Source organism: Polypterus senegalus, chromosome 12, assembly GCF_016835505.1.
Source record: "Polypterus senegalus isolate Bchr_013 chromosome 12, ASM1683550v1, whole genome shotgun sequence".
NCBI classification, from domain to species: Eukaryota; Metazoa; Chordata; class Cladistia; order Polypteriformes; family Polypteridae; genus Polypterus; species Polypterus senegalus.
The window spans coordinates 44,233,828-44,257,741 of record NC_053165.1 but is presented as its reverse complement, the minus strand read 5'-3'; the positions used below and the strand labels follow the sequence as shown (position 1 = coordinate 44,257,741).

Here is a 23,914-nt window from a genome sequence, read left to right as displayed (position 1 = left end):
AGTAAATCCCCCAATCTGCTTGTGCTCCAGAAATAACAATAAGTCCCTTTGTAAAATGCATTGTTTTGAAATGCCTTGAAGGAGTCTGCATTATAAAATGTAATTTAAAAATGTGATACTGGCACATGAAAAGTTCACAATATGCGATTACTCTTTTCATAATATGGACAGGGTCTTAAATCAAGCCAAGAGTAGACTTAGCAACATCCACTCCAAGAAGGAACCCCATTAATGAAATCCGCATCCCTCTGGTCCTCCCATTCCCCCCTAACACTCTGTCTCTCCCACAGGTCATCAAACAAAATACCCCAAGTCTTCAGACTGATCCGTCCACTGGAGTCTTGTTTCCTAATCCTCCCTTGATCTCCAAACGTCAACCACCTAACCTACACAAACTAATCGTCTGCTGCTTATTTCACAGAGGAGTGTCACATAGGGACAGGCACTTTAAGGTGTCACAGGAGCCACTGTGTCACTTGCAATTATGTCACCAACAACTTAATAAGGTAAGTTGACCATATTTTACTTGTAGGATGGATCTAGCCACCTACATAGATGAACCAGGGAGTTGGCTAGCAGACTGTTTTAGGAAGCACATCCAAGCTGTCAAGATCAAAGATCTCACACAGCCTATTGTAGGACACTTCACATCCCTTGATCATAGCCACACTGATCTCTCTGTTTGTCTTCTTTCACAGGGTTTCAAAGACACTTTTCAAGGAAAAACAAAAGAAGCCAAGCCTGGAACCACACATTTCTCCCGGCCATAGTGACTGACTAACTTTTTCATCTCTAATGGCAGCTTTTTCTCATCACCTCTCACCTCTTTTCTCCTTTCATCCGCCCTGACTTTGTTCCCCCTCCTATATATGTTACCTGCTGTTTCCTTTTTGAGCAGCACACCTGATGAAGACTATAAAAATTTTGTATTTAACCTTATGTTCATTTAAGTGTGGAAATAACCTTTAACCCTTTTTGTCCTATAGAGCAGGGGTCGCCAAGTCCAGTCCTGGAGGACCACCTTGGCTACAGGTTTTCATTCTAACCCTTTTTTTAATGAGTGCCCTGTTTGTGGTGCTAATTAACATCTTGTGAATTCATTTTATTTGAATTGCTTTTTTTAAGATTTGCTCCCCTGAATTTCTTCATCGTTCCTCTGAATTGCTTCATTTCTTTGCTTAAATGGCACCCAACCAGAAATGAAACGTGAAGTGAGTGAGCCAAGAGAAGACCGACTAAGTCAGAGCCTCAAACTCCAACCAGGAGCTTAATGAGGTGCCAATTCTTGTCATTAATTAAACCAGTTCTTTAATTTCGTGGCTTTGTTGCTGCTCTTGTGGTGCATTAGCAGACATTTCCGAAATTGTTGATTTTCTCTTTCTAAGAGCTCTGTTACAATGTTTTGGTGGACTTGAGCAGATCAGCATTCCTGAGACCTTCACCCTTTTTATTTTCAGGTATTATATGATGGACACCAGTTGTTTTGGCTTATTTTGTTTGGCTGCTAATTAAGGAAAAAGAAACAATTAAGGGGTCTGAGTCTTCAAGAACAAGCCAATTAAAATTAGTTCAAAAGAAGTTAATTAGCAGCAAAAACAGGTCACTCATTAAGAAAAGGGTTAGACTGAAAACCTGCAGCCAGGACCGGAGTTAGCGACCCCTGCTATAGAGGTACATGCTGACATAGCCCTTCACTAACGTCATTAAAATATCAATTGACATGGCATCAAATCTTTCAGAGCTCAACATTTCATTGGATTTTAATACTTTACGGCATTCATATATCTCATTCAATGTCAAAATGCATAATCAAATAAAAAATCTGGCCCAGGGTTTTCTGAACTCATTTATATCAATTCAAGGTCGCATTGAATTGTTTAAAGATAACACGACAAGATGATAAAATGTATAAAAATAACACAAGCGGCTGGGACATTATCATAATAATATGCCTCCCATATCCCCACATGCATCTCACCTTCCATTCCTGCAGAAGGGGGTGACTTTCCTCTGGCGTCATGATGGCATGAGTCTGGTTTTGGTGAATAGGCTGGACACAACTCCTCTCGTAATTGGAGCACATCTACCAAAGTGAAGCAAGACAAGCAGACTTCAAAGAATTGCAGATGCCAAGACATGGAGAGTTAGTGAGGGAGGCCGCTAATTGGATTTTTCCTGTTTCGTAAGTGTCACGGCTCTGCGTGTTGCTTGTTCCCACTGCTTGTTTTGCAAAAGTCAGGATTTCTACATATGGGGGGGGAAGGTAACTGGTTATGAGGGGACTCATTCAGATTTGATGGATTCTTTATTTATTTTGTTTTCTTTTTTTGCTGACACCACACAAGATATACAAAACTATGCCACCCACATTAGCAGGGGCAGACTTCCTGACACCTCGGTCTTGTGCTCTAAATTTGATGACACCATCAAGTGAAAAAAAAAAAGCAAAACAAAACAAAATAAAACAAAAGGATCTGACTCTTCCAAAACATCAAAAAGCCCACTGCTTTGCCCACGGGAGGTCTGTGGTTAGCAGTAAAAAGGAAATGTTGCTTTTTCTTCTTCTATATTGAGAAAGAGTATTGCTGCAGAAATTTGCATGACTTTCTAGATGAGCGTCTCAGTATTCAATATTCATTCCCTGTTTCTGTTTCCTTTCTCAATGGGAATGCAAATGAACTCTGAGTGTCTGCGTTTGAACTGGGCTAGTGCACAAACCAAACTTTCATGATAGCAACCGCATTCTTCCACCATGCATCAGGAAAGAGTTTTTTGAGTGAGGGGCGCTCTTTGATTGCTCTACTGGGAGACAGACTATAAATTTAATTACTCTTTACATGTTAAGATCGATGTCATGTTTAATGTCAGCAAGACAAGATAAGATCCACCTAAGGGTGCATGTCCTTCATGAGTGCTACAGAAATAAGAATCCACACTTGACCTCTCATTCAGACTCCTTCATTTTTTGGCTCAAATGCACTTGGCATATGTCTGTGGATAGCAGGAGAAAACGTCACATGGGCAACAGTGAAGAACAGTCACCCATCTTCATGTAAGAGCAACCACAGCTTGGAAATCAAATACCATAAGGGGATAATGCTAAGACGTGGCATTAAAACCCATCCCAACTGGAGAAAGAAGCACTCACCTTGGGGAAGAATGTGCGGGTAACAAAATGCTTGTACTCCAGGAAAGGGATTCCCTGACTGCGATTTAGCTCTTTGGTGAGATCCGTCATGTCTGTCTGCAGCTCTGCAAAACCTAAAGAAGGTGCAGCAAATGATAAAATTCAAATACACATTTAAAAAATGACTCCAAGAGGTCTGGACCAGTAAGCAGTAGGGTGACTGATCCCATTTATTATCAGTTAAAACCAAGAAAATGCTAATTTACCCGAGAATAAAAGCTCGTCCATACCATCAAAAGGCACTATTTTAAAGAATTTTTGGGCAATGTGTTAAGGATTTCATACTAAAAGTTTTGTTTTTTTTTGGTTTTGTTTTTATTTTTACCTTTGCGAATTTCCTCACGAATCTGAGATTCCATCTCCTCCATCTGAAGTAATGTTTTCTGCCAGTAGCGTTCTGCTCTGCGGCTTTTCGTGCAAAACACCGCCAAAGCTATCAAAGTTAAAAGGAAAGATTAAAATCGGAAAGATTAGTTATGAAAACATATACAAGCTGGTTAAGAAATTTCTGGAAACAAAATCCCCCTAAGCTTGCTGCGAGGAGGCACATTTCTAATATTTTATGGTAATATTTGCCTTCATATCTCACATTCAACATCACAGATGATCTGAAGTAAAATTATTATCATTTGTGTGTTACTATTTAATATTCTCTTGTAATCAAGAAAACATGTGATTTCTGCTTTCTCACTTAAACGTCTACTAATTTCTGGCATGCTGAGTGTAAGAGAGCAGATGCCTGGCTTCTAGGAAGCATTTGTAATATTCATAGCGAGTTTTACTTAGAAAATTAGTATTACAAACATTTTGATTTTTATATTTTGAAATGTTATAGGTTCCTTGAGAATGACCAGAAAAACATAGAAAACAAAAATAAAATGATTATATTTACGTGGTGGCTCTGAGGCTAGGGATCTGCACCTGCAACTGAAGGTTGCTGGTTCAAATCCCATAGATGCCAGAAGTGACTCTACCCCATTGGGCCCTTGAGCAAGGCCTTTAACCTGCAATTACTCCATCCTGGGTATGACGTTAATCTGCAAGCAGGTCCTCCAACTTACAGAGAAAACCTGGTTGGTTGGTGCAAGGATTGGCACTCCAGCCACCATATAAACAGGAAAAACAACTCACATTGTCCCAGTGAGGTGTCATCTCCTGCACTTGGGTCGCAATCCAGGTGGTTCATCATGTGGTGGGTACTCCCAAACTTTCATTTGGTTGTTACAGTATATTTTGAAGCCTGAAGTATATGTGCAGGAGAGGACATAAACATTGGGACAAAAAAGATGGATGTACCCAGAAGTACTGGTCCAATTTGAAATGCAGCTTTTGACATTAACTTAACTAGGCAATAAATGCTCGTTAAAAGGCCTGCATGTTCTTCGCTGGTTACAGTTATCAGTACGGGGCCACACATGAGGCTGGACATGAAAAGTGTGGGCCCCGGCCGGGACGCCTTGGAGGACCAGCGGAGGGCGTGTGCATCCTCCAGACCGAGTGGGGGCGTCCGTCCTGGTTATGCAGGGGGCCTCGGGTAGGGGGCTTTGAAGCCCAGTCCTGTAGGGACCCGTGGCCACCGCCAGGCGGCGCCCCAGTGCCTAATTGTCCCTGGAGCCCAGCACTTCCGCCACACCAGGAAGTGCTGGGGGGAAGACTTTATGTGGCGCCTGGAGAGCTGCCAGGAGGACAGCCGACACTTCCGCCACACTGGGGCATGGCTAAGGAGGGGATACCTGGGGCTCATCCGGGAGCATTATATAAGGGGCCGCCTCCCTCCAGTCAGTGGTGGATGTCGGGAGGAAGCAGACAGAGCTGGAGAGAGAGGACGGGAGGCGGCCAGGAAGGCACAAGAGACTGTGGGCCTGGACATTGGGGAAATCGGTGCAAGAGGCACTGGGGTTTGTGAGTGTGCACTGGACTTTTATATTTGTATATAGTGTAAATAAACAGTGTGTTGGGTGCAAAAATGTTGTCCGTCTGTCTGTGTCCGGGCCAGCGTTCACAAAAGCAATAGCAGGACAAGGACATATCACAGTGTGGACCTTTTCAAAGCATCCCGCTTCACCAGTGTTCAAAACATACGGCTGCAATGAACATTTTTTTTTTCAAAAGACCCCCTTTAACATTGTTTTTATATACAGACCATATAATCCTATATAATTTTGTCAGATTACAATTGATTAAATTTGCACTTGACATAAAAATGCACCTTCAGTGTTCGATCGTGTTTTATTTGTTGGAAAGAGTAACACTATGGAAGTCAAACTTCTCTACTATCTTTGGAGGTATAGTGCACTCCGTGGTTTACCAGGTAACACCTCTGGACCTTTATGATAACTGTCATTGCCAGCTCATGTGACAGACTAGAGTTAGCTCAAGCAACATGGACTGTCATTGAATCATTTACAGTTACGTGCCCAGTGAGTGAACAGAAAATGTTGTATTCTGAGACACCATTGCCTTCAATAGCTGGCCTTGACCTTTGCTTGTTAAGTGTAACTGGACCATAAAACAATAATTTGAGTAGATCCTGTCATACAACCTTTTGTGACAGACCTTCTTGAATACTTATTCCAACAGAGTAATAGTGGAACACGCACGGCCATAGTTTGTTGGGAATTCCTACCGGATGTCAGCTCTCTTTCCTGTATACAACAAAGCCTGGATGGAATGTCAACCATAGTCTGCTCAGAAACCTCCATGAGCCATTTCCTCGATGTGGAAGAAGTAACTCAGTGCTTGGTTATTTTTGCCACATAATAATACTTGTCAGCTGACTGACTCCATGATGTAATGTATTGGTGCTGCATCAGAAAACCATGGGGACTTTACATGTTAAGTTTACTACCACTTCTGGGGACATGTTTTTTGAATCAGACAGTGTATGCGTTATCTGCTCAAAGGCCCTGCACACATCTGGTCAGGGATGATATCTGTTACAGGCTGTTTAATAAAGAATTTTAAATATCAGAGTATAAGTCACTTCCCTGTCTATTTGGTGAGAAACCAAAAGAATCAACTCTTTAATGAACAGTGTAGCCAGTCACTCTAACGAAAAATGCATTTGTGGATTTAAACGTGGACAAGATGGTTAGTGAACATTGACAAGCAGCACAGAGTAGCAAGGACAAGTTTGTTTGATTTCTTCTGATCAAAGGTCTCACTTAACATCCTTTAGTGCTATATAAATGTAAAGAAGTATTATTACTATTATTATTAATTATTAACGCTGGCTGTATTTGCTTCCATGAGAGTTCTATTGTTATTGTATAGCAATCCTGCCGGGTGACAAAAATATTTGAGTGTTGTTATGTGACAAAGGTTGATAACGCAGATCTTGCTGCTGTGCAGGAGATTCGTGATGAAAGCAGCCTTATGCAACATTAACTTGATTTCCTTTCTGATCTCATGGTTCTTGAAAATCTGATAACCCAGTTTCCTGAAGGACGTGCCAGCTGAGCTGCCGTAGTGTTGATCTTTCTCTTCAAAGGCCTGATAACTTACGGTGGTTTCCTGAAAGATGTGGATTCTGAGCTAACGTACTGTATGTACACTTACAGACTCATTGCAATCCCCCTGTTATCGTCGTGATAGCTTAATGTCACATTTTTACACTGCATACTGCTCATTGATGCCTACTGTTGCATATTTTTCCTGTACTATATTGCTGTATGCTACTACCTGAATAACATTTTCAATTTTTTTAATAAAGCCTTTTATTAATATGATGCTAACAGATATGCATTATAAAATGAAGAATTTCTAGAAACGTCTTATAAATGAAAATCTGAATTACACACACTTGCTCCTGTAAGTGCGAGAGCATTGTTTTGCATGCATGATGTAATTCCGTATTTGCCCAACAAGGTTTTCTTTCACTTTTTCTTGCCCTTCTCATCGGTTCCATATATAATGTTTAAAGAACAGCATAACAATCTGAGCTCCATCCCGGCCCTAATGATTTATGATTGTTCACTGTCTGTCTATGGTCATAATTATCATCATTGGGAAAGGGAGCTAATGCACTGCTAGGAAGACATGCGCACCATAAAATGTGAAGAAGAAGAATAAGCAACTTTGTAGCTACTTACCTACTGAACACGCTAGCAGAAGCACACCGCACACTACGATGGAGATGACGATCGCTGTCTCTATACCACCAAGGTGTACCGTCGCAATCGTCTGCTTCAACTTTCCAACCTGCACCTGAAGAGCACAAAATGAAACCTCACTGAGGACCAATTAGAAAGGCAAGCCTTTTTATTGTCAAGGCCTTCGTCTACGTAATCCACACAAAAACATCTACCTGCAGACAAAGAAGAAGGTTTAACCCACCCACAAGGTCTTAACTACAGGGCAATGCGCATGTTCAAAGACTGTTTTAATCTTGAGCTGGTTGCAGTTTGTAAAAGAAAATCATAAATTGCTGCTTACACTCAAACATTTCCAGGGGCCTTATGAACCTCATGAATACCCACCAACATATCCAGATATGATCAAAGGTTAAAAAAGCATCAGATGTTCTTATTTTCACTCTTAAATTGCCAAAAGATGCTCTCCCCATTTGCAGATTTTGTAAATACAGTGTATTTTCCAACAACTTTTTACAATATTCAAAATGGATCATAATGCCGACAGCCTATTAATCATAAATTATGTTCTCAAGAATGTGTTGTAAATACTTGGCCATATTTGACAGGCTTTTTTACATTAATACTATAATTCGACGCTGGAACTCACAACTCAAGTTACTGGTATTAGGTAGATCAGCTCTGGACAGACCTTCTGCCTGGCATCTGGATTTTTGTACAGTTATGTGGTTATTACAGAAATATATTTATAATGTTTCGTGAACATCAGTCATTGAGTTGCTTATGCCTCAGTTAGCTTTCATCTGGGCCTTTTTAGGTTGTGCATATCCTAACATACACTTGCTTCACAAGCACAGGCTAGCTGAGTCCCTTACAGGAAGTCATTTTGTGGGGGCACGGGGGAAGGAATAGGAGATAACACATTCTCTGCCCTGTTTTCCTCTTTCACCCTTAAAATGTTGGAGAAATCCCCAGAAGAGAGTCACAACCATCATCTCAGTCGCCCTCCAGATGCTACCTTTCCAGCCCCAGCCTTGAAATCTGATCATCATGTGATAAGATACAACTCTGGTGGCATTGAACATACTTTTTTTTCCTCTTTTCATCAATTTTTCCATATTCCTTAAAAGTGGAAAGTCAGTGGGGTTTGCATTTGGGACTCCAAAACTTTGTGTGAGTGTTGTTATTTTATGTTTTACACTTTGTTCTTTTTAAAATTTACTTTAAGGATTTCATTACAAAGAATAACTTACAAATCAGTAACATGTAAAGCATTTCATTTTATTCAAACCAGGTAATATACCTCCTTCCTCTATTTATCTAGAGAGCAGAGAATGAAAAGTTTCAAATCCAGAATCGGTCAGAAATACAGAAGTATTCAAAAAGTTACTAATATTTCATCCTTTTTAATTAATTGAGGAAAACACTGAAGAATAAATAATTTGAGCTGTTCCTCATAAAGTGGAATTCATTCTTTAAATTCTACTTTAGGGCGGCACGGTGGCGCAGTGGTAGCGCTGCTGCCTCGCAGTTAGGAGACCCGGGTTCGCTTCCCGAGTCCTCCCTGCGTGGAGTTTGCATGTTCTCCCCGTGTCTGCGTGGGTTTTCTCCGGGCGCTCCGGTTTCCTCCCACAATCCAAAGACATGCAGGTTAGGTGGATTGGCGATTCTATATTGGCCCTAGTGTGTGCTTGGTGTGTTTGTGTGTGTCCTGCGGTGGGTTGGCACCCTGCCCAGGATTGGTTCCTGCCTTGTGCCCTGTGTTGGCTGGGATTGGCTCCAGCGGACCCCCGTGACCCTGTATTCGGATTCAGCGGGTTAGACAATGGATGGATGAATTCTACTTTAAAGTCACATACAGTATGTAGATTAAGATTCTTCCACTTGAGCAGGAGAAGATAATGAACTGCAAATTAGCACAATAGATTGTTCTGTGAGCAGTAATGCCTGCTTGGTGATACAGGATTCAGGATTATTGCAGTCCTAACTCTACCTGATAAATAAGTAAATATTTTATTGTAACAAGTTTGGAGCTGGAGCTATTTCCAAATTAACTTTTGGCCAAATGATGCAGATGACTGAAGACATTAATTACAGGTAAGATCATATAATAGATAGATAGATAGATAGATAGATAGATAGATAGATAGATAGATATTTATTTTAGGATAGATAGATAGATAGATAGATAGATAGATAGATAGCACTTTATTTGTCCTCAGCAGGGGAATTTGGGTTTTTACAGAAGGGCAATAAATAAATAAATACATAAATAAATAAATGGGCCAGCACGGTGGTGCAGTGGTAGCACTGCTGCCTCGCAGTAAGGAGACCTGGGTTTGCTTCCCGGGTCCTCCCTGCGTGGAGTTGGCATGTTCTCCCTGTGTCTGCATGGGTTTCCTCCCACAGTCCAAAGACATGCAGGTTAGGTGCATTGGCGATCCTAAATTGTCCCTAGTGTGTGCTTGGTGTGTGTGTGTGCCCTGTGGTGGGCTGGCGCCCTGCCTGGGTTTGTTGCTGTCTTGCGCCCTGTGTTGGCTGGGATTGGCTCCAGCAGACCCCCATGACCCTGTGTTAAGATATAGTGGGTTGGATAAAGACTGACTGACTAAATAAATAAATATTATTCTACAAAACAACCCCCCAAAGAAAAATACACACCACAATGATTACAGGGAAGAAACTAAAAAGACAAAACTTCTGTCTAAGATAAAGGTAAAAAGAGCATTCACAGTCACAGTGAGGCTTTATAAAGTCAGTAAACTCTCAGTTTACCTCTCTGTCAAGATGCTCATGTAACCTGTATGTGTGTGCTAGACCATCAATTCTGTTGTCTGTTAGGCTTTCTCTGAATTTACTGTCTTAATCTTCTTTATTTATTTAATTGGTTGGTACTATGCTATATACTGTATACCCTGCCATTCTTTCTTATATTCTGTAAGTGCCTTGAGCATGTGAAAGGCGCTATATAAATAAAATGTATTGTTATTATTAAAGGCATATTGTTGTAGGTATGAAGGAGCCCCAATAACATTTCTTGACACACTTCTACTAATTAATTTATTGAAATTATTTATTGCTATTGTGTCAGAGAGAGGAGGGACAGTTCTGTTCATAATGGCACTCAGTTTTGTTTTTAATTCTCTCTTCTCCTACTTTTTTCAGGGATTAGGATTAAGTTTATGAACCAAACTGCACCTCCTCTCTCTGACAATGCTTATTGATTTAGTGGGCCTCTTTTGAAGTGATGTTAAGTCTCAGCACACCACAGTGTGAAAAGTCGCACAGGCCATCACAAAGTGATAGAAGATGTGAAGGATGTCACTATTTATAATAAAGGAACACAGTCTCCTAAGTAAAAAGTGTCTGCTCTTCCCTTTTTTTCTATAGTTCCTCTATGTTTCAAGATGTCAAGCCTTTCACTGATGTGGATCTTCAAGTACTTGTAGGAGTAGACACCTTCACATCCAATCCCTGTATAGTGGCCAAGCATAGAAACTCTTCAGTGTGGTGAGAATTAATCACAAGTTCATTGGTTTGGCTGATGGTAAGTTGCAGACAAAGTTCTCCACCTGACCCCTATGCTCTGTCTGTTCCTCCTTGTCAGTACACACAATTAGTTCAGAATCAACATCATCATCATCAGCAGCAGCAGCATCATAACCATTGACTGTGTGTAATGTTTTTGCACAGATTAAGGAAAAGTTTGTTTTGTCTAGGTCAGACTTCCATTCATTATCTAAAAATGTAACTGAAATGTTCTGTTTCCAAAATTGTTTAAGATGATGTAGAAGTGAACTCTTTTGAAAGCACCAATGTAAGTTTAGTTATGACACCTACATTTAATCACAGGTAGAAATTGTAATTTAAACATATTTCTTTTGGCTACCTCTCTATTCTTCATGTAGTGCAAGAAATGTTTTGATGAAGATTATATTTAAGGTACAGTCATTCAAAGGATGCAAATATGTTGCCAGTATACACATATCTAAAGGTCTCCAAAGTATTCAGGGAGAAATGAATGGTTGGTTTCCACTCCATGGTCAAAGCAAGTGGATGCAAGTTCATTTTTATCTGATCTCTTACAAAGTCTCACAGTCTCTATTTACAATGCGGTAATAGAAATGAAAGTTAGATAGCCGCATTGCACCCATCTGTTATAGATAGTGGAGGAATTCATTTTTTATCCATGGCCTTTTTGTATTCCAAACGAGCAAAGTTATAATAACATCCAATGATTTCAAGGAGAATTTGTTTACATTAATTTGAAAGCACTGAAAAAGATTTTGTAAAGATATTAATTTTTATTTTTTTTTGGCTGTTGAATACCCTTTGTCAAATTTGGTAGTGCATCTTGTCACAAGATCTAACTGGGAACCTTGTCATCAGCTGCTCTTGTCCAGTCAATTTATATTACATACTAGCTGATTGCAAGGGAAAAAAATAAAATATAGTATTTATAAAATAAGTTATTAAGTAGTAAAACATTTTGATAAAAGAATCTGAAGAACATATAAGAAGTGTATAAATTATTAAACAGTAAAACATTAACATTTAAGAAGTAAAGATACATTGAGTACTACTGCAGTGGTTTTGGGTAAACTACCTGCCTGACAACCTTGCACTACGTGCCTGTGATTTAAGAGAAAAATTTTTCTGAGAAATGTGGACGCTGCCCTTCCGTGCTTAACGGGCAGAAGGTCCAAACAATTCCCAAGTCCAATACTTCACATGAAGAGGTTGGTACATCTTCTTAGATATAAACCCTCCATCTTCTTAAAAGAATTCATCACAAAAGCAACCTTGAATGTTGCAGGGTTTTAGTGACCCGAATTCACCTTAAGGGACAGTAAGTAGCCGTGCACCGCAATTTACCAAGAGAGTCACGCTTTGATGGTGCCGATCACACTCATTCGCAAAGATTTCCACTGTCCAAGGAGCCGACGGGGCACTCGAAGTGTCATAAACAGTGCGAGAAAAGAGGATGCCGCCCAAAACTGCAAAGCTGTCGACGCGGCGGAGCAGCCCGACATTCTGCACCTCCCAGCGTCCACTTTGTTGTCATGACTGCTCGCCGCTGAAGGCGGTCTCGTCTTCACATTGTTTACAGCTCGGCGCAGTTAAAAAGTAGAAAGACGCAAAGCTGTTTTCTTCATCTCTTCTAATATCTAGTACTGCCAATTAAAAAAAAGTTATAATGTGGCAGTTTCCGCGACAGTCATGTGGACGAATAAATAAAACTTCTCTGTCAGAACGCACCTGGCTGCGAATGGCTCAGCGCTGGAGTCCAGAGAAGAGGGCTGGGAGAGGGCGACGTGGAGAGCACTACTATGGGATAGATCGTCGTGTTTGTGTTTACTTCTTTTCAATATCAGTAAAACAACTCTCACACAAATAGTAACAATTCGCAAAGACGATATAAAAATGGCGTCCACAAACAAAGTGATTAGTTCCTGTATTATGTTATGCGGTCATACGTAATTTCCATTTCATGTGGTCATACGTAATTTTCATTTCAAACGCGAAAAGAATTTTATATATATAGATTACACAATACAGGTGGGCAGAGGTTTTATAGGACCAAGAACTGAATGAAGGCAGACAGAAAAAATATTGAAACTAAGAGAAAAAAAGTAATGGTTTCTAACCAAAGGAAGTCAGCAAACATGCAGCAAAGTCGAATCCAGAAGGATTGAAGCACACTATAAACTTTTGTATCCAACAAACTTTTAAACATTTGTATCAATGATGCAATTTTGAGACTGGCAATTTCTGTATTCGTGTTGGCAACCTGATCACAAAATGGTAATGGCCATGAAAAACAAAATGGTGTTGGGGTAAACAATAAAAATACAGTCATTTTTCTACTCCACAAAATGACTTTTCACTAATCCAATTATTTTTATCCACTGATATTCTCTGGGGATGAAAAACATAGTCATCTTTGAAACTAATGCAAACAAACATTACATCTAGAAAAAGAGAAACAAATCCCTGACACCACTGAACCGTGGAACTGTTGAAAAGAGGATTAACTGTGAGTGTTACACAAAAGTGGAAATAAAACCAGAGGCAGGCCAGACAAGGCACTTGGTAATTTTTCTTGAGTTGATAAAATACCATTGAGCAAAAATGTCAGGGCATCCACCCTGAATCACCATCCATATTACTTCATAGGTTCAGCAATTCCAATTTCAGCTCCTAAAATAATGGGATTAGTGAACTATAAGATCTGCAGTGTTCTTGGGGACATGGTTAATAATAATACAACTCAAGGCCAGTGTTTAAAAATGCTGAGAGATTTTCTCATGTATTTTATTATAGCAGTTAAGAGCCTTTCCCTCATGCCTAGTGTTTCAGGTCAGCGTGGGCCGAAGCTGTAAAAGCACAGAGTGCGTCCTATGAGACTGTTGTCACGGCTAAAATATTGACTAATGGAAGATTTGAGAAGAAACATAGGACCTGGATGACATTGGTTGAGGGGACAGAGGCCACAGTGAGAAGAGTGTCAGTCCTTTACCCTTCGACAGTTCACAAATGTGGCAGTGAAGTCTGAAAAAGACAAATCCAAGGGCAAATCAAGGGTCTGGGGATTTACCTCTAACCATTGCAGTTGGTGGGCCTGCCAAAAAGACTGTCCACCTCTTTACATAACACATGAAGACCTTCCACCTGAGCAATAGACAGTAGATGCACTGCTATTCATTGAGGGTGTATTTGGGGTAAATGGTACACACACAAAATAACCTGGTGCGCAATCTAGACTTAGTTGCAAATTTCAACTTACAGTATTCTGAGTCAGTCTGCCAAGTGGAGTTGCTCTGTATTGTTCGTAAGCCATTCTGTGTCGGTTTTTCTTGGTGCTTATTAAACTTGTTCTGCGATTTTTGTGATGGGTGATCATAATGAACAGCGAGTCTGCACTAAATTTTGTTTTCTCTTAGGGGAAAACAGCTGCTGAAACCGTAGTGATGCTTGAAACTGATGTTAAAGAGGAAGTAAAACACAGGTCTACGAGTGGTTTTCGCGTTTAAAATGAGGGGAAACGTCACTTGAAGACCAATCAAGATCTGGCCGACCTTCCACAATTAGGAATGACGAAAATCTTGAAAAGGTTCGCAACGCAATTTACGAAGATCATCGTCGGACTATGGAAGAGATTTCTGAATTGACTTGTGTGTTCTTGCCACCTTCCCTACTCGCCTGATCTTTGCTCCGTGCGACTTTTTCTTGTTCCCCCATATGAAAGAAGAACTCAAGGGAAAGTGTTTTTGTACCATGGACGAAATCAAAGAAAAATCACTGCAGGCATTGGACAACGTTCTTCTTCAGCAACTCCAAAAATGTTTCCACCAGTGGGAAAACTGTTGGGACAAGTGCATTGATTCACATTGTGAGTACTTTGAAGGAGACTAAAGTTTCAGTAAGTAAAAATTATTAAAAAAATGTTTTTAATTCCAGTTATTTTTGGGTACCCCCTCGTATAATCTCTTTGTGTCAACTTTAGGCACATTTAGGAATTAAGAATATCCTCTTTAATAAAACCCCTGTGTGCGTCCAGTGTCCTTGTGTGTGTGTCTTCTGGGGAAGTGCGCGCGGGGCCACACGGCACGTGTTCAGTCTCTACCTGTGCATTCCCTGTGTGTGCAGAGAGAGCTAGAGAGAGAGAGAGAGAGAGAGAGAGACACACAGGTGAGTGCACACGAGAGACAGACAGACAGACAGACAGGCACACACACACACAAAGGCAGGCAGGCAGGCCCGCGCGAGAGACAGACACACACACACACAGGCAGGCAGGCCCGCGCGAGAGACACACACACACAAACAGGCGCACGTGTGGATTGTTGCAATGTTACTTTTCTTGGTTGTTTATCAAATTACGGATTTTTCAAATGTTCATTTTTTTTCCTGTGCATAAAACTCATTAAAAAAGGTGTTTTTAGCGAGCGGGTCGTAAGGCTATAGCGCGAACTCTTGCAGTGTTAGTTTTCTCTGTTGTTCAAGGTTTTCTCATTGTTATTCAATGTTTTTACATTTAGTTTACTATTATGCTGTGCATTCAATGGTATAATTAACTATATTTGTGCTTAAAATCTTAAAAAATATCTATATTTACATACAGTTCATATGATCTGGAACAGATTAATTGTATTTACATACAATCCTATTGGGGAAATTACTTCGGTTCCACTGTATTACTGTCGGACAAAATTACAGGCATTTTATGAAAATACAAACCAGTATTACTGAGAGACAAAATTAAGGCACACAATACAGTGACGCATATTACAGCCACATACAAGGTCCCTTGCCATTTAATATGGACTGTTCATACAAATGTTTATGCACTACTGTTCTAGCGGCCATTATTGTAACGGGCTTAATGTCTAGTTTATGTAATAAAATGCATAAAATGCTGTGCCTGCTCCCCTGCTTGATTTCAGTGCACTGTTTTCGGTCTCTAAGTAAGGTAATGATAAATGACACATGCAGCCAATCCTGGTTTGGTCAGTGTGATCAGCGTCAGTCAAGGATTAGTAGTCGGGCCCCCTAAACAACCGAAAATGGGTAGAAGTTAAATCAGGGATATTACAGGTGAAGTGGGTTCCGACTGAGACACCCCCATGACAGAAGAGGCACTCATTTGTAATTTCACTACAGGTACTCTTGGAAATGAAGAATGGAAGCGATGGGTTACATGTAGAAGATTGGAAGTGAAGGGGGCTTGTGAAAGGGGCGTCAGTCATTTTGAACCTCTAAATATGTGAAAATGCTCTCTAGACGGCCATGAATGTCTTTTTTTCGAAACATTAGATTCGGCTGATTAACTGCCTTTGGCTGAGAGCAATTTTCTCACTCTTTTGTCATAGTCTATCAGTGGACTCCAGTTTTGCGTCAGCTTCAGATGTTTTTTTTTATCGATTTTCATTTTTTTCTTGTCTTCTGGCAAGGACACAAGTCACATACTACACATCTGGCTTTCCCCTGCCATTGTTAGCTGCTGCTGCCGGAATGGAGCAGAGTTTCACAACTTTCAAGGCTGGAACAAAGCTTGTTTCATACGTTGCAGATGTGTTGTGGTCATCCCAGATAAATAACTTTATTTAATGTCTGTCACTGAAAATGGCTGCGACTGGAAAACAGCATCACAGAGCATTTGGTCCTTCCCAGGAAGGGCCTGCAATGAATTTAAAGGCGTGTAGTTTTACGTGGGGATAGCTGTTGTATATGGTGTGACTAAGAACATCCTGAGGACTCAGAGTATCATACTGATGTTTGTGAACTGAGAAAAGACGTTAACTCATTCATAGCCAGCTTGGCAACCTGGAAAAGCATGCATGAATCGTGGGCACGGGCAGAAGAAAATGAAGGCTCAATCAGTCCCCACTTGCAGAAGAATCCCATTTCCCATTCATAGTGATACACTGCCTATAATTTGGGAACAAAGGCTAGGCTTCCTTATTTTTAAAATGGATAGGGGTGTGATGGTGGCAGAACAATAAGGTATTACATAGCCTTTTGATGTAAATCCTGCTGCTGAGGCTTGAGGCAGCATTTGCCTTAATATTGCGCAAAATATGATAATCATGGAGAGTGCTACAGTGAGCTCCACCTTTGTTACAGTCCTTGTGTACGCCTTTTTTATTTGTATTGGTGTAAGAGATCAGATTGGTAACTTCTTTAAACTCTGAGGGAAAAATACAGGCGTGTTTATGCTTGTACTAGAAGAACTATCCGTCTGGGAGGCATGAGTACTGCTTTAAAGAGCAAGTTTTAACCTTTAGCGTAGAACACATGGAGGTAAATGACAACAAGGGCTATAACCACCTTGAAGAAGGCTGTGAAATGACTTAAGACGCTACATCAATTATCAAAACCCTTCAAAGATTTTGTGTGAAATGAGAGAAGTGGCTTGTAATGATTTATTTTGAATAAAACAGCTCTGGTACAATTAATTGGAAACTGATGCTAGTCCAGATGGTATGCTTAGAGAATTTGCCTTGTAATACAGCAAATCATTTTACATTTCCCTGTTGTTGCTGTAAACAGCATGGGATCAAAATGCAAACTAAATGGTAATTGACGCAAAAATATTGAAATATATTAAATGAGTTGTGAGTCATTATGGAGATCATACTAATAGGGGACTGGGTTTGGGTAACCTGGCAGTGGAGGTGACTGGGTAGAATCTTTATGTTTCCCCAGCTTGTGGGTACCTGAAGGGTGAGGTAACCAAGCATTGGAAATTTTAGTGGCCATTCAGGAAACCTTTCAGAGTTCAAACTATGGAGAGAATTTGTGATGAAAACATCTTTGTTGTTCGTTAAGAAGTGCTCCAGTGCAGTGATGGACTCACTGTGCTATAAAAATTCGGATGAGATGTAAAACCAAGGTCCTGACTCTCTTTGGTTATAAAAGATCCCTGGACATCCTTCATAGAGAGTAGGGTGTATCCTGATGTCCAGGCTAAATTGCCCACCATGGCCTAATCATTCTGGCCTCCTAATCATCCCCTGTCTCTAATCGGCTATCTCTCTCACCACTCCACCACCTAATGGCTCATGTGTGGTGAGCATACTGGCACAAAAATGGCCAACCACACATTAGTGGCGGTTGATGTGGCTCCCCACTCACTATGTTAAACGCTTTGAGTAGGGAGAAAAGTGCTACAGTATATAAATGTAACAAATTATTGTTATTTGTTATTATTAAGCAGTTTCTTAAGAAATAAATAGAGGCAGAAAAAAGTAGATCTGAGTGATTCATAAAATAATAATTTATTAATTTTAAAAAAATATGAGCAGCATACTGGTTCTGAGTTGGCAGATTTACAGCGCATTGATTCTGGCTCATGTCTAGGCAGGGATGCTGTTAGATTGATTAGCCTACATAAAGTGCTTCAGAATGTTTGTTCTATACTTATTAATCCATAATGACAAAGTGAAAAAATATGTTTGTAGAAAGGTTTGCAAATTTATTAAAAACGAAAAGCTGAAATCTCTCATTCATGTACCTGTACATACTTAGACCCTTAATTCAGTACTTTGCAGAGACAACAATTACAGTTTTGAATCTTTTTGCACGCCTAGATTTGAGCCATTCTTATTGGCAGCTCCACTCAAGCTGTCTTAGCTTGGATGGTAGGTGCCATCTTCAGGTCTCTCCACAGATGTTCTATAGTGTTTGTCTGGGCTTTGGCTGGAGTGGCAGCTCTGAGGCTAGGGACCTGCACTGGGAATCGGAAGGTTGCTGGTTCGAATCTTGTAAACGCCAGAAGTGATTCCACTCTGTTGGGCTCTTGAGCAAGGCCCTTATCCTACATTTGATCCATCCTCGGTATGATGTTAACCTGCAAGCAGGTCCTCCCACTTGCAAGGAAAACATGGGGGATGGCCACTGTAACTGTAACTGGTAACAATTTGAACTAGTGTGGTGCTGAGGTGCCATCCATTGCATGGCCGCGTTCGGGTCCTAATTTGGGATGCTGAGGTGGTTTGTCATATGGTGGGTGCAGCAATGCTGCTGTATCAGTGCATGCTCCCCACCTTCTCTCTCTTTGGCTGGGTCATGCAAGAACAGTCAGGGACCACTCTGTTCTGAAGCCACTCCAGTGTTGGCTTTGCAGTGTGCTTCAGATTATTGCCCTGTCCCTGCTGTTAAGAAGCACTCCTATTGCATGATGCTGTCGCCGCCATGCTTCACTGTCGTGATGGTATTAGGCAGGTAATGTTCACCAGACATAGTGCTTGGAGTTCTTACTCAAAGAGTTCAATTTTTATTTCATCAGACCAAAGAATCTTTCTCCTCATGTTCTCAGTGTCCTTTAAATGCTGTTTAGCAAATTCCAACCAGGAGTTAGCCACTCTATCCTAAAAGTCAAATGTATTGCTGCTGTGATGGGTGGCCTTCCTACAGGTTCTCCAATCTAAGGGAGTACTTCTGAAACTCTGTTAGAGTAACCATTGGTATCTTTGTCAACTCCCTGAACAAGATCTTTCTTGCATGGTTACTCAGTATGGCTGGACGGCCAGCTCTAAGAAGAGACCTGGTGGTTCAAAATGTACTCCATTTCACAACTATTGAAGCTCCTTGGAACATTTAAAGTTTTACAAATGTTTTTTTTATGCCCTTGCCCTGATCTATACCTCACCAAAATTTGATTGTGGAGATCTAAAGAGAGTTTCTTGGACTTCATGACTTGGTTTTCTCCCTGACATGCAGTGTTGATGTGGGACCTTATATACTCAGATACATGTGTATCTTTCTAAATGATGCCCAGTTAATTCAACTTGTCAAAGATGGACTCCAATCGGGTTCTAGACACATCTCAAGGACAATTAAATCTTACAGGATTCACCTAATTACAACTTGGAGTGCTACAGCAAAGGGTCTGAAGACTTCAATGAAGGAGAGATTTCAGCTTTTGATTTTTAACAAAGTTGCAAACATTTCTGAAAGCATGTCTTTACATTGTCAGTATGAGTTTTCAAGTGTAGACTGATGATCAAAAATGGCAAATGTATCGATTTAAAATTAAATCTACAACACAATAAACTGTGCAGAAAATGAAGCATGTTGAATACTTTCTGAATCCACTATAATGTCTTACATAATTGAAATATTATTATTCAGTTTTCGTTGCATGCTTTCTAGTGGCTTAATGCTGATGGGATTGGCTTTTAAACAGGAAAGCAAATTGATGGTGGTTTTAGAATTAGATGGTTATTTTTCTATTTTGGATGTATTATTTGGAGTCTATCTGTCTGTCATTTGGAAATGACTTCCCCTGGAAAGCCAGGTCTGCCTACTCCTTTTGTTATCTGCTGGCCTTTTACAGAATCCAAACACCCATAAATGATGGCACAGTGACACAACTTTTGTACAGCCAATCAAAAGTTGGAATGGGAACTTATAGATTGAAATCCCTTGTGGGAATTTAGAACCAGAGAGAGAGAGAGAGAGGTTGGGATCATGCACTAATATGGTGCTTTGCCACATCCACCACACCTCTGGACCCCAAATGTGGGCCTGAGTGCAGCCAGTGACGCCTCAGCACCACACTAGTTTTATTAGAATGGAACAGTGTCGAGTTTTATTTACCGTATATACTCATGGATAAGTTCTCCCGCGGATAAGTCGGGAGTTGATTTTACCGTATAATTTCTGGTATTTTATAATGTCGGTCATATAAGTCGAATGCGGAAAACTCACGCTATTGGTCCAAGAGATTATGATATGCTAACTCCCACCTGAGAGAGTAACCACGGAGCACACAGCCTTTTTTTCTATGTGGGTGCAGCAATGCACTGTATCAGCAGGTACTCCTCACCTCTCTGTCTCTCTACTGTGCCTACCTGACCATACAGTAATACCCAAACTATTCCGAACTATTGTATCTCACCCTCATACACCTTTATCATAAGAGCATCTCTTATCTACAACAGAGCGTTCGATCAGGAGAAAATATGAAGCTGGTTTTAAATTAAACGTTGTTGAAGTAGCGAGTGAAATTGGTAACTGCACCGCTGTAACAAAATTCGATGCGCTTGAGAAACTGATGCAAGATTGGAGGAGGTAAGAAGATATAAAAAACTAGCCAACCCGCGGCGTACCATACGCTGCATAATCAGGCCGGTTTTTTAATGATTTTTAAGCACAGGGAGAAAATTAACATTTGAAAAATCTGTAATGTAATAAATCAGCAAGAAAAGGAACATTGTAACAATGCACGGAACGAACCAACATACAATCGTCCGTGCGGCGCTCAGGGCCGAAGGGTGGAACGGGAGGAGAGGAGAAGGACATCCACTCCATTCCCTCAATTATGCTTGTCTGCTGATTTCTCGTCCAGTATGCACTGCCTGCTCATGTGCCCACCTCCAACTCGTCACTCGAGTCATCGTCTTTGCACAGTCCCGATGCAGCTGTGACTCACGTAGACTTTTCATTGCTCTGTGCGGTTTTGGCTGCCTTTCTATATATAATCATCCAAGACACCTGACCACGGTAGTAGTGAGGTGGGTGTGTACAAAGTGCAGGAGCATCTAAGAAGACACATGTTTGTCGCGGATGCGAATTGCTGTATGTAGCGTGTAAAACAGTTTGCAATGGTGCACGAGGTCGTGCGTCGTAACCGAAAACTCGCTTTTTAAAGACTGCTTACTTCATTGTGTTTTAACCTCAGTTGTAAAGGATTGTTTTAAGGATCCCATGGGATACCCCTCGTAAACCGTTTTACACACTGCATATAGCGACTCACCTCCGCGAGAAATACAGAGTATGCCTCTATGAACAGTCAAGGTGGCTCCGAAGTGCATGAGGCCTCTATGACAGATGAATATAAATGACGCCTTTCTTTCTGTGTCGTCGCGTCCGAGTTGGTGGGCGTGGCTCTGCGAGTTGTCGTCGTATCCAATGGTCTTGGAGTTGGTGGGCGTGGCTCCTCCCTGCGTGTGCCATAGGTGTCATTCTTGTCGGCGGTTTAGTGAATCCACGCCCCTTGCAGTGTGCTTTCCATGGGTGTCTTGCCTTAGTGAATTATATATATAGATAATTTAAGAGTTGCATTTTTGAATGGGCGCATAAGTCGGGTTCTGATTTTATGATCAATGTTTCGGGTTTCAAGACCCGATTTATACGTGAGTATATACGGTATTTATTTTTACAGTGGCTAGAGTGCCAGTCCTGCCACCAACCTCCTGAATTTTCCCTTGCAAGTTGGAGGACCTGCTTGCAGATTAACGTCATACCCAATTGCAGGTTAAGGGCCTTGATCAAGGGTCCAATGGAGTGGAATTACTTCTGGCATTTACAGGATTCGAACCAGCAACCTTCCGATTGTTGACACAGATTCCTAGCCTCAGAGCCACCGTTACCAGAAATTCAAGAAAAACATCCAACAAATAAAATGCAGCAGTACACCCTACATGCCATGTCTTCATTTAATTGGTTTTGTTCTTTTTTCTAGTGAACTGATTTAGCAGCTGGATTGGGAGACTCTTATGTTCCACCACTTACTTGACCACTCTTTGAAAATACATTTTTGCATTTTCAAGTATTGTCCTTTGAAAAATCATCCTTTCTCTAGTTTTTGTTATCCATTTTTAGGGTTCTCTTCAGATAATTGAAAATGTTTACAAAGCCAACCTACAGTGTAAGGCTTTACAGTAGCTAGCAAGTGAGTGTTTGTGTGTGTGTTTGTGTCAAAGCTATCTCAGTTTTTAAAAGCTTTCTGCTTGCACAGACTGCTGATATCTACAAATAGATGAGTAGATTTTATGCTAACTCCGAAGATATGAGAACTTTACTTTTTTAAGGACTGGGCCTCAAAGCCAAATTATGGTATTGTAGCCCCTTGGCTGACAGACAATTTTTATCATTTTGGTTTATGGTATTGGTTGAACAAAGTGGGTTATTCTTTTTTTTAAGCCACTCTGTTAAAGAGTCTACTCTGAATTTAATTTACCACAAGCTAACTTAATGCTTTCCCAGTAATTTCTCTCCTGCTGCCACGACTAACAGAAATTAAAAGAAAAGGACTTTTATTTGAAAAGGCCAAAATCACACGAGACTAGCAAGTAGAAGCAACTCATTGTATTTTAAATGACCCAGTAGACTATGTGAAATAATGAACTAAAAGAAAAATGTTTCCAGTAGAAGAGCTATATCAGTGTATTATATACATATATGAATGGCCACTGATATTAAAGGAAATTTTAATGGGAGAGAGTGCTGTCCTGGCATGCACCCAGAATAATGGAAACGAAGCTGAATATCCTTCTGCTTACTTAAAACAACACAACGCACAAATGAGGGAATACAGTAAAATGGACAAATCAGAATTGGCTTTTCTTTACCAGTGGGAGCCCTGGTCTGTCAGGTGAGGTGGCTCTATGACATGCCTTCATCCTAAATACCACAATAAACCACTCTTCCTCTGCTATTTCATCCGTTCCCCTACCCAGGGTTCTCCTTCTACTGTCACTGAGTCTACCCCCGCCATCTGCCTGATTCCAAATTAATTCCCCTTGCTTGAGATTGCTTCCAGGCCAAGCATGAGAATTTTTTTTAGGGTCAAGGACAACCATGTTTGGCTACAGGGACACGATACTACAATTGCTTTTAGTAGCCTAATATTTCCGAAAGTGATTTAAAAGATCTGGCTAATTTACAATTGTTGAAACATACACTCATTGGGAAAATTATTAGGAAACATCTCTACACCTGTTTATCCATGTAATTATCTAATCAGCCAATCAGGTGATCGAAGTGCAATGCATAAAATCATGCAGATACAGTTTAGGATCTTCAGTTAATATTCACATTAAAACAGGGACCAGAATAGGGAAAATGATTTTGACCAGGGCATGAATGTTGGTGCCAGATGGGCTGGTTTGAGTATTTCTGTAACTGCTGATTTCCTGGGATTTTCAGGCCCAACTGTCCTTAAAAGTTTACCCAGAATGGTGTGAAAACAAGAAAAAAAAACCAGTGAGTGACAGAAACACCTTGCTGAGGAAAGAGTTCAGAGGAGAATGACCAGACTGGTTTGAGCTGACAGAAAGGTAACTCAAATAACTACTCTGTACAACTGCGAGGAGAAGAAAAACCTCTCAGAATGCACAACACATCA

General features: G+C 40.6%; 1 protein-coding gene across 2 annotated transcripts in view; it reads right to left on the bottom strand.

The window, feature by feature from the left end:
* plxnd1 (plexin D1) overlaps positions 1-23,914 on the bottom strand; it is a 243,171-nt gene that overhangs the window by 43,597 nt on the left and 175,660 nt on the right. For both annotated transcript variants that reach the window (XM_039771008.1, XM_039771009.1), the window contains exons 20-23: positions 7,279-7,393; positions 3,513-3,620; positions 3,149-3,261; positions 1,979-2,083 (exon numbers count right to left, since the gene is read on the bottom strand). In XM_039771008.1, coding sequence (XP_039626942.1) covers positions 1,979-2,083; positions 3,149-3,261; positions 3,513-3,620; positions 7,279-7,393 — 441 coding nt within the window. The remainder of the gene's footprint in view (positions 1-1,978; positions 2,084-3,148; positions 3,262-3,512; positions 3,621-7,278; positions 7,394-23,914) is intronic.